The sequence below is a fragment of the Papilio xuthus genome, unplaced genomic scaffold (assembly GCF_000836235.2).
Source record: "Papilio xuthus unplaced genomic scaffold, Pxut_1.1 DF825946.1, whole genome shotgun sequence".
Taxonomy (NCBI): Eukaryota; Metazoa; Arthropoda; class Insecta; order Lepidoptera; family Papilionidae; genus Papilio; species Papilio xuthus.
The window spans coordinates 12,973,661-12,985,663 of record NW_013532703.1 but is presented as its reverse complement, the minus strand read 5'-3'; the positions used below and the strand labels follow the sequence as shown (position 1 = coordinate 12,985,663).

General features: G+C 33.3%; 1 protein-coding gene across 4 annotated transcripts; it reads right to left on the bottom strand.

The window, feature by feature from the left end:
- Window positions 1-613: 613 nt before the first annotated feature.
- Window positions 614-11,944, bottom strand: Naprt (nicotinate phosphoribosyltransferase). 4 transcript variants are annotated; one of them, XM_013321504.1, is made up of 11 exons: window positions 11,527-11,944; window positions 11,148-11,318; window positions 10,609-10,735; window positions 8,550-8,633; window positions 7,596-7,723; window positions 5,131-5,563; window positions 3,912-4,177; window positions 3,390-3,508; window positions 1,776-1,937; window positions 1,398-1,538; window positions 614-1,156 (listed from the first exon to the last, which is right to left on the bottom strand). In XM_013321504.1, the coding sequence occupies exons 1-11, from the start codon at window positions 11,597-11,599 to the stop codon at window positions 1,079-1,081; spliced, it is 1,782 nt and encodes a 593-aa protein (XP_013176958.1). In that variant the 5' UTR covers window positions 11,600-11,944; the 3' UTR covers window positions 614-1,078. The 4 variants fall into 4 exon arrangements, with proteins under 4 accessions (XP_013176958.1, XP_013176960.1, XP_013176959.1 ...); XM_013321506.1 differs by having other exon boundaries at window positions 5,251-5,563; window positions 11,527-11,942; XM_013321505.1 differs by having other exon boundaries at window positions 615-1,156; window positions 1,410-1,538; window positions 11,527-11,941.
- Between the last annotated feature and the right edge of the window lie 59 nt (window positions 11,945-12,003).

Sequence of the window (12,003 nt, the reverse complement as noted above, 5' to 3'; positions counted from 1 at the left end):
ATTCATTAAATTTATATTTTGCCAAAAATTAAAAAAAATAGCAATATAAAACAAATATATATTTTATCGTGCTTATGTGACCATAATTTCAATCATCCCATACATACCATACAATCATTTGTACATAATTTTATATATAAAAAATAACGTTAATTACCAAATAAGCTCTGTGTTAAGTGGATAGCAAGGTTCTTAATAAAGTTTCTCTAATTCGTGTTTCTTAACATTAACGTGAAACATAAAGCCCAGTTTTATAAAGACAAATTTAAAGTAATTTCTTTAGTAATTACAAAAAACACTAACTGTGTTAACCGGTCGACAAGAACATTGGTAATTTTTTTGACATTCATAATATAAAACTTTTTAATGAATGTACATTGAGGTGATTTGCAGTGTATCATATTTAAAGCGTTCGTTGTGACGTGTAAGGCAATATTTTTGTAACTGGAATACTGCAAACCAATGTGACTGTACTTTTCTAATTTTTAAACTATATTCAAAAAATTTATAACTTGAAAAATAAATGTTGTTAACTACAAATGTAAAGATGTACCAAAGTGTTTATTGCTAACCTCGGAAAGTTAAAGTTTTATTTTTCAAGTATTATAGATATTTTGAGTCTCAATAATTATTTCATTATTGCATATAAATAAGAACTAGTCATTACATAACATCTTCCATGAATAACAATACTACATAAAATAATTACTAAAAAGTAAATTAAAATTAAATACACCTATTTATAGAATGTTTTGACACATCTAATAATAAAATAATATAAAAAAAACTTTCTTAATCTATTTTTGATTACACACAACATTGAATGTACTTAAATTTCAACCAGTGAAACGTAACATATTATTTAACAAGCTATCAAGAAAACTGAAGATCATTCTATTATTATAGAATAACAAAGTAAAATTTCCATTCCCATTTTACAATTCATAAGTAAAAAATAAAACACAGCCCCCAAACTACAACTAAGTTCAAACGCGAAGTTTGCCAAAATACTTCAATTTTATTCAAATTTTATTTATTATGTTTCCTCGAGACTTATCATTCGTTTTTTGTGTAAATTTCACGATAGTTCTCCGATTGGTGCGTTTTGCAGCCACAGGTCGTGGATGAAGCTGTAAAGGTCATCGCTCACTGCCACCTGGAAAGATAATAATTAGATGTTATTCTAAAATATTTATATTAACACATCAAGCAATAAAATACTTGTCTTTAAGTTATTGTATAAGATCGCAAATTCCTGTGCGAGATCCTTTGGAGATTCCAGGATCTGGGGAGCGATGATAGTAAGTAAAAATTGCAAATAGTCTTTTCCCTCAAAATGTAGAGATATCAGGTATCAGAAGCAGTTTTTGATGTAAGTAATGAAAAATGCAAATAACCTGGCATCTGACCTTGTAGGGCGTGGGGTTGAGGTTCCTCTTGATGTCCTGGCGCAGCGTGCGCAGTGAGGCCTGCACGCGCGCGCGCACCTCGCTCAGCGGCTTCGGACGCACGCAGATGCGTCCCTCGCTCCAGTACACCTGCAAACATTCATAATGCATAACAGTCTCTTAGTGTACATTTCTCAAACTAAATCTACATTAAGGGTTACTTTATCTATATGCGGTGGGTTAGTGACATATTATCCACGGGTTATTGTGCTTGGGTTGTTTTTTTTTAATCTTAAATCCCACTTAATAACATAGATTAGACCATTTTGATTTCCAATGCCTAAAATCTTAGTAATGATTACGGATGTTATATTGAATTGCAATTACCTTATACAAATGTTCCACTTTGCTGGGTATGACGTAAGCTCTCTTGGACTCCTGGAAGGGATGTCTGCAGAGGACCTTCTGTCCAATGATGGGCGCGGGCTCTGAGGACCTCTGCAGCAGATCTATCAGAGCGTGCCCGTCCGCACCAAATAATCTGTACGCCTAGAATTAAATAAACATGTCAAAACCATCACATTAACAATTGAAGAGTAGACCGAGATGAATTTGTGTCACCCATTGACACAAATTGATCTCTGTCTATGTTTTTGAGACCAAAATTCCCGTTTTAATCATATTGTTATCTCTGTTGTGTCAAAGATAATGACAGAGATGGCAATATGTGTTTTACAGGGAATTTGTTTGCAGAAACCAACCAAAATTTTGTGCTTTTATTTCCCTGCTATAAAAGATGTTTGTTGTAGGTTTGTTCGATCTCTCACATTTAGTGTTGATATTTTGTAAAAGGCTTGTCAAAACAATTTAAAATGAGACAATTTGATAGTAACAATGTGTCAGTTTTAATCTCCTTACTTTATCATATAATTCTGTTATCATGACTCGTAATGATTATAGTGATTGTTACGTTTGTCTATATAATCATATATATAATGTAATTATATATATTACATAATTCTATTTTTTTTTAATATTAACAGTTTTTTTGTTAATTTAGTAATATTTATTGTACCAGTCCAACTAAGCTTTAGGCTTGTGTTAGGATATGGTTTACAATAGTCGAATGGCGTGATTCGTATTCTCGACCACGTGATCGGAAATCCGTACCCTTAACCATTAGGCTATTGGCGCTTCAAATTCAATTACATCTCATTTGTTGATACTATAGCATGTTTACTGACATATATAAAGGAATATTTTCGGCGTGAGATAATTCGAACCAAAACACTTTGGATTATATTTAGGACGCTATTTTTATATACTATGCAATAGACCTTGTAATAGATTATGCACGTTCAGTTCGCTTGTATATGCGCGTTTATCGTTCAGCAGTTCAAGGTCTATCGATCTAAATTATACATATTTAATTATCAGAGCCTGGGAATGAAAACATTCCTTATCATTAACAATTATATTCATTTCTTGTTATCATCGATATTTACGCATTTACGATGATTTGTTCTTTATTGTTATATCTTGTTTACTATTGTATATTTAGTTCAGTTTAAATGATATTAAAAATTAAATGTATTATACAAATTGATTTTGTCGATTCTTTATTTTTATTTTATCAAAAGTTTTTCGTCATTTTATGAAAATTGAAATTATTTGTTCATTACTATAACCCGTATGCTTTTGTATTCAAAAAAAATGGTTGCAAGGTGAATAACCTAAATATAGTATCAGACACGATATCATTTCTTAATTGCATATTTAAATAAATTATAAAACCAGGTGACAATTACACATATCTTGTTTCTTGAGGTATTTATTATTTACAAGTTTTTGCAAATTATATATAGATAGCAATATGAACTCCTTTAGAGTTTTGTTGCTTTAGTTTTACTTTTAAAATTAATACATTAACAAAATGAGTATTCAGAGTTACAAACAACATTGGAAAGACAGATATAAAATACCAAAGAGTTGATTACTTACCTCCTTGTGGCCAGGTATGGTCACTTTACCCACATCCTGGCTGAGTTTGATCCGAGGCTGTCCATTGATTTCCACCAGTTTGTACACACATCCCAGTGCTGGTTGACGTTGACATGTTACTGTAAACAAATTGCACCAATAAGTTAAACTTCAAGAAAATCTAGTACATCTTCTTGCTTAATATTTTTTTATAGTATAAGGTGGCAACCTTGCAAGTGGCCATATAAATTGAATCGACAGAGAGGGCACAAAAAAGGATATTTCTCCTTCATATTCATCCAGACCTCTGCTTCCCTTTTCATTTCTTCCTTACAAAAATGGTGGGAAGGGTAAGAGACCTTAAATTAGGCCGCTGGCCCACACACTCATGAAACAAAAGGCATTGCTTCCACTTGAGGTATATCTTCTGTGTGGTCGTGGTATTGCACCGGGCGAACTGACCCATTCACGAAACAGATTTTGTTGTTACTAGCTCTACTATAGATTGTTGTAAAGAAAAGAGCAAGACTTTTTTATACATACCCAAATGAGTTCCAATACCGAAGCAGTCAATTTTATGTCCCTGTTCGTTCAAACTTAGTATCGTATCTTCATTTATATCATTTGATGCGACAATCGTCAACTTAGCGAACCAATTCAGTTTGAAAGCCTCAGCGATTTGTTCGAATGTATTCCTCGCTAATACAGAGAGGTAAGCCAAGTCGCCGCTGTCTATACGTATACCCACAGCTCTGTATCCACAATCATTCAGCGCTAGGGCCACCGCACAGAAGTTTAAGAGCCCACTCCTGTAAAACATTATAAGATTTTGATAATCGTAAGGTTATTCGTTAGTGCCCCATTACTGGTTAGTTTACCCTATTTGACTCTTGTTCAAGGAAACATTACTACGTAACTATACAGTTATTGAACGCAGACATTGAATATTTTTGTGGGCAAAATTTAATCCGGGCAACACAAAAGTGTAATAGACCGAGTAATTTTAAATATAAAATAATTTTTGCATTGGTTCATGAGTAATTATTGAAGCGATGTGTAGATGAGTTTTTCAAATTGAGATTCTCTTAATGTGTTTGTTGGTAACATTCAAGTGTCCTTGAAATACATGCATTTTATGGAACAAAGTAATTTTTATTAACATAGGAATAAATTAAATAATGATAACGAAAATTCTTTGTAATATGAGATAAAAATTATAAACTAAAAGTAAATAATTTTAACTGTATAATAAATGCATGACAATTAAAAAAACAAGCATTGCCACATAACAACAGAAAGAAATACATAAGCGAATCTACATAAACCCATTGCAAATTGAATAAAAATGATGATGCAGTGATAACAAGTGCAATGCATACATATAAAATGTTAGTGTGTGTTTGTGCTTTCCCAATACAATGCAACTGTGCCCAATGACAAAATTGTCCCTATTTATCGTTCTCGCGTACAGGACAATACGTCACACTGAAGCAAAGTTTCAAACGTCCTGTGCGGACTCGCTCTATGTACACTCGGACCGGTCTCGTCAAAGCGGTTATATCTGTTGACTACGATCATGTAAAGTATCTTAGCCCAGAGGCATGCGACGTTAAAGTGCTGGTAATGTTTCTATCCCGTCGATGTATGAATGTAGAATGATGTCCGAGGCGCGCCCCATCACAAACTGACAAATAAACAATGAGAGGACAATGTAACAGACGGTGACAGATCAGTGTCAAGAGGTGTTCTACAGCATGTTTACCTCAGTGTGCGTTCGACCGTGCTATATCCGTACGCGGAGTCGGGTATTCTATTGACATTGGATCCACAGTTGCTATTGTTGCCGGAATGCCCGTTTATACGAGGGCCGGGGCTAGTGTACCTCTTCACGTCATAGGTATCCACGAGGGCGAGGAAGCCGGTGGGGAAAGCTACGGCGTAGGATATGAGGGCGGCGAGCTCTCCGTCGCTGGCCTCGTCGGGGGACACGTCCAGTATGGCGGAGATGCGCCGGCGCCAGTCCGCGGCCAGCTGCAGCAGGTCGCACTGCTCCTGCGTCTCTGCGTGCCGCAGCGCCGCGCTGCTGATGTCCTGCAGCGTGCTGAATGACGTCACGAACGAGTGCGCGTGCGTGCCCTTCACCGGGATGTTGAACATCTTGCCGGCCAGCACGTTGCTAGTACCGTCGAACCCACCTGGAAACATTCTTAGTCTTTGTAAACGTTTCTATTATACTAGCGGTCGCCCGCGACTTCGTTGTTCGCAGGAAAGGGTATTTTTATCCTATTTGCCCGCATACGTCAGCTACCTTCCCGTCAAATCGCGACATCAGCCCAGTCGTTTCGAAAATTACACGGCCGTTACAGACAATTTTGTGCTCGGAGAGTGACAAAATTATCAAATTTAAAAACAGCACAAACACATGATATTTGTGAAATATGTTTGTTTTTCGATATAGACACTCCAATTTCATATAATTTTATTAATGGCTAGAATAATTGTCTATTGCCCAATTATTTTAAAATACACCTACAACTTTATATTTTTTATGCAAACGATTACAGTCACGTGTTTTAATTTGTTTTGATAACATAAAGTATTAAAGTTAATTTTAAGTAAAGAGATTAAATAAGTTAACCAAAAGAATAATGTCGGAGCAACCTTGGCTGTTTAATTACGGACAAAATACTATTTTACATATTATATGATTATCATGTGAAATGTCTGAAGTATATATTATGTGGAATTCAAACAAACCATGCATATAAATGTTTGTTTTTGGCAAGGTTAAAAGAACATCATTTACTCTTTTATCCCTCTGTATCAATATCCGTATTTTGTAGGTAAAAACATTGAAATATGGAACTGTTTTTAATTAGAAAAACAAATGAAGTACCGCTTTTATGTACCACTAGCTGTTGTCTGCGACTCTCCCCGCGCGGAATTTAAAAAACACTTTATTAGTAGCCTACATGGTATAACAGATTATGTTCTACATCAATGCTAAATTGCATAGATTCGTTGAGGAGTTCGGGAGGTGCATTCTAACATACATCCATCTAGATTTTCGTAGTAGATTTTTATATTAGTAGAAAAGTAGAAATAAAAAGTAAGATTATTATTATTTTTCTACTATTATTAAGCAGGCATTTTGTGGCACAAGTTTATAAAACAATTTGGTTTTATTACGATTGAAATGGGTATCTGGCCAATGGGGAGTTAATCAAAATGTAACGATTAGAGGGATTTGATTATTATCAGTAATATACCTATATTAGTATTGACCTTTTAAAAATAAAATTATATATTTCTAACGGCTGCAATATATTTATTAAATAAATATGTCAAGAAATACAATGTGTTATAGAATGTTACTGAGAAATCCTCGTAAATGTATCTCGTAGTTACAATCTTATAATAAGGGGTTTACAATTGTGTTACGCAGTCCTTTAGTAATACTAACGTACATAGATATTATGTACTTAATTTCCCTTTAGTAGATAAAATTTATTCATTAAAATAAGCGAATAATCCACTCTTTAAGACGCTTCAAAAACCTGTGATTTATAAAAAAATGTAGTATATAATTTTATAATTTTCTGAGGACCTGACACGTCTTCGCCTTATAATGACTCGTAATTGTTGCTACAGTATGATGGTTATTTCCGTGAATGTAACATAACATTGTAATTAGCCACGTCAGCTAACTTACTATACTGTTAACGCGTTCACCGAACTACAGTTAACTATTAATTAAATGTAAAAAACATTGTTAAAAGAATTGCATAATCGGATGTAATTAAGACATCTTTTATTTAAGCGAATATCGAATATAAATTGCGGCAAAAACTCGTACCAGCCTATACATTGCCCTAATACCTCCGAAAACTGAAAGGTGTGTCAAAAGTTTCCAATTAATGTAGCGATGCGGTGGCAAAGTTTCAATGTCAAGGACCGATGTTGGCATGATTAGAAAAGATTAAACGGTGGTGTATCTGTTAGTAGGGGGTTCTTATGAGTCAATAGCGCTGCGGCGCCTGTTAGATCGCACAAGGGCCGGTGCCTGGCACGCGGGGCACGCGGGGCTCGCCTCCGACTCTGCAGGGACACGCTAATGTAATCAATATCTACAGACATCATTTTCGCTTTATAGTAACTTCGACCCGAAACCAACTACCATGGATACGATAAACTCCTGTGGATTAAAGTCGTCAGTTGAATACTTACCGACATATGCGTATTTGGAGGCAGACAGGCCGCCGTCCGGGCCCTGAGCTCTACGTAAACCGAACTCCAGCAGGGAAACATTCTTGCCCGCGACCATTCTGTAACGCGCCGCATTCGTAGCCATTAAACTGAAATATAAACGATGGTATTATTATTTTGGACCTTAATTTATTTAATATATGAACATCACATATAGTCATTGGTATAGTAGTATTCAAATATCTTGGTGGCTCTTAACTTCGCGAGTCGCTGGGTAGAACACAATTATAGGTACAGCGGGAGAACACTGCACAGACACAGAGATATTTGAAAAGAATTATAGAATCCAGATTTAACTATATATTTACACTAAAAGTCACCTGTTTTGCTACAATAAGTATTTAATTGTTCTATTAAGTTGAATAATGATGTTCTAGTTTCCCTTTTATCTGTAGTCTATATAATCAGCCTATTTTTACATATATTTTAACAATATTTCGACCATGGGATATTTAGAAAAGAGGTTGAATATTATTAGATTCTGTCCGGATAGATACCATATCAGTTTTGAAAATTAATAATCGATGTTAAATGAATACGCGCAGTGAAGCAGGGAACTGATAAAAATAGATAGGTGTCAAATGGCAAACATCGGTTAGTGGAAGAGGGATGTATTTACAAACAAAAGATAAAACATATTGTAAAGATATGTAAAACCTTGTTGCTCTTATGCGCAGACGATAACGAGCGCATACGCATATGCTATATAATTTACTTACTAATATTATAAATTCGAATATTTAGATGGATGGATGGATGTTTGTTTGAAGGTATCATTTAGAACATAATCTGGAAGAACACATTGGCTACATATTATGTTTTTTTTTAACTCCGCGCAGACGGTGTCGCGGGCGACAGCTAGTGTTACATATATTAAGAGTCATACAACTTAAAACATGCTTCAATGTAGCTCACCTTGCAAAGTTGACCAGGGTCAGTAAAGTTGTTTCTAATAACTGTGCAACTATTAACGGACCTTCTATTCGCAACAGAGGGACTCTGAAATTTAAATTCAATGTAAATACAAACTCTCGAATTCAATTAACTAACAAGCAATCCTGTTCAATATAATGCCAGCAAATATATTAACATAATCGTAATAGTGAATATCACATGTCTAGAATCTAGAATAAATGTAAGAAATAGTTTGTTCTATAAGTTATAGTACCTGGATGACCGAGCTTTGCTCGGTATTTTATTTTATTTTTAATTGTGTTTTTTGGAAATTATATTTAAGTACGAATTACTAATAAAATGATGAAATATGAATAATATTTTTCGATCTTACCGATGGAAAAAGTTAAGTTTATGTTTAAGTTGATTATCGATAAAACACGAATAAAATGACATTTTCTAAAAATGATTCCTAGCTAGATCGATTTATCGCCCCCGAAACCCCCTATATACTAGATTTTATGAAAATCGTTGGAGAGGAATTGCTCATTTAAAGATATAAGATAAGATTAAGATTATATCGTAACAATTTTTAAATGTATAAATGGAATAGTAAACCATTTTGTTACCCACAACATCAAATGACTTGGAACTGCTTAAAAACATCGCATAGTGCCCTTACAAACTTCGAAAGAAAAACATTAATGCTTTGTTGAAGACAATAATATGTATGATAAAAACACATATCGCAAATTACGAAACTCCTACCATGTCTATTGAAAACTACATTGTCTGTAAGCACGCGAAATCATTTTTTTTAAATCATATGCGTAAGTCAAACCTCTTACGTACAATCATATGTAACCTTCTATGTAGGTCATCTTTTTTTTATGATAACAAAAATATTGTATATTTAGATTAATTACATGTGTTACAACAGTAGATATTGGATGAGGGTTATAGCTCAATGCTGTTGATAGCCATTTAATTTAGGCCAGCTTTAGAGTAGGGCGCGGTTGGGCACCCAGGGCTGAAAGGGGTGCCACAGATCTTAGAATTACAGTATCAGGTAACCCTGTTAAGGCCCTACCACAAAGGCATGGTCAAAAGGAAACGCTGGTAAAGCTAAAATGGGCACTGGTTTTAGGAATACTATAGGTAGAAATTCGATAATAATTATTTAATAAAATGTAAGAAAACTTTGTGTAATTTTAATTTCATTTTGATCAGTGGTTCCCAAACTTATTTTGTCTACTGCCCACTTTGAAAATAAATATTTTTAGTGAGAGTTTAAATATTTTCACATATTTAAAAACCACTATAACTTCAAATTAAATTAATTAATTATTGTGACCTATAAATGTATATTAACTTAGAATTCTAAACGAAACTTTTACTATAACACGCAACTTGAAACCTGCAGCGCCCACAAGGGGGCGTTATCGCCTACTTTGGGAAAGACTGATTTTGTGTTTCTTGTATCAAATGGTTTGAGAAATGTTTTCATTATCATCATATCCCAATTATAAATGTAACCAACTACATAACTTTTCAGTATAATTCAATTTTGCCAAGAATAGTTCAATTGATTATGACTTCATAGTATACAAGAATAGTGGTAATAAAATGTTTTCCTCATGTCATATTAATACATAGTAACTTTATTTTTCTTATGTTAGCATGGTAAATATCTGGGTTGACTTTTTTCTTTAATTCATAGCAATAAATGTCTCAAAAAAAGATTTATTTCTTCAAGAAATTTCATTTAAATATTGACATTTTTTAATTGCATTTAAAATTTATTTTTTAATTATAATTTTTACATTTGTATTAACATATCACACATTTTATGTACTTAGTTATATTTTTTAAATAGATTAAGTTCTCACATACATACATATCTCACTAATATTAAAATGCAAATGTTTGGATGGATGGATGGCTTGATATTTGATTGGATCTAGCTGAAACTTGGCATAGAACATAGCACTTATAGGCTACTTATTACTTTTTTTTTTATACCGCACAGATTAAGACGCCGGTGACAGCTAGTTCTGAAATAAATGAGTGTAGTACTAACCTCGGAAACACAACAGACCCCTCTTCTATAGCACTCAATTTAATATCCTTGCATGTTAAATCTTTTAAATAAGCATAGAATTCTGGTTCAATATTATCTGGTAATGTTTGCATTAAATAATCAATATCTGAAAATATATATTTACGTTATTTAACATTATCAATTTTTTACACAATACTAGAATCTATAGAAGTGATGAATCTATAGAAGTGATTTTAGCACATATGAAATTGTTAATGAAAAATATCTATGTAATAATGAAATGAAAGGAACTTGCAAAATTATTGTACTAAGTCATCAAAACAGATATTGTATTTTCTATAACAGTTACTTGGATTCCATATTTTGGTTTTGGTCATCACAAATATTACAGTTTTATTGGTCTATTTTCACTCAAGTGTTAGGGTTCATTTATGGCTCAGAATACTTGAATGTTTTCTAACCTCTATGATAAGTTTAGTTTTGGAATTTCATATTTTTTACTTCAAATATCCCTAGTTTTGTTATCACGAATTATATTAATATTAAAGTTTACATACCACTATCTGAATAATGAAAATTCTCTAAAAATTTGAGGCACTCTTCAAGGCCAGCAAATATTGTGAATTCTCCCTGAAATGGATTAGTGCGAAAAAATAAGTCAAACACAGCTACATCATTCACTTTTCCAGATTTCCAATAAGCATAGGCCATGGTTATTTGGTACAAATCTGAAAAGAAGTAAAACTTTTAATGTAAGACATTTAATTGGTTTTAAACTTTATATTTAATTCAAAAAGAAGTGAATATCAGCACTAATGACTTAAGAACATATTTATTCTAAACCTCACTGGTAAGTTTATAAAACGCAAACTTCGGCACTATTCGCTTAACATTTTGAAATTCGCTCCAAAAATAAGTTGTTCGAATTCTACATACCTGTTAGTAATGGTTGTACAATTCCATTTTGGCGAGCCATTTTTCTATTTATTACTAAATCGTGATTGGACATCTTATTCGGAAGAAAACTGACAAACACGGCAAACACTTTTAGGAACGTGGGGAATGTTTGGTATCTGTTGAACGACTAAAAGAAATAATTTCATCGTGATCAGCAAATCGTGGTTATCAGCGCGCCAAATGCTATTTGATGTATTTGACGGAAAATATACGCATGCGCATTAAAGATCCTATTGACTACTTAAAGTTAAGGTCATTTTTAAAGGTCAAACACATCAAACTTTCAATTTTTTATCCAAATAACAAAAACACTTTAAAAGCCAGCTTTTTAGGTTTTTCTTTCGTAGACAGAGATGAAAAATTGTTATGCAATAGAAAATACAAAACAAATCAAAAGTTCAAAATTCAAATTACATGCGCCCAAGGCTCACAGAATATAAATTACACACCAGCGAC

Coding starts and splice junctions, on each gene's coding strand:
- Naprt (XM_013321504.1), bottom strand. CDS start 11,599: ATGTCCAATCACGATTTAGTAATAAATAGAAAAATGGCTCGCCAAAAT. Junction 1,938..3,389: donor CCATACCTGGCCACAAGGAG/GTAAGTAATCAA, acceptor ATTTAATTCTAG/GCGTACAGATTATTTGGTGC. Junction 1,157..1,397: donor CCTACAAGGTCAGATGCCAG/GTTATTTGCATT, acceptor TTATCTTTCCAG/GTGGCAGTGAGCGATGACCT.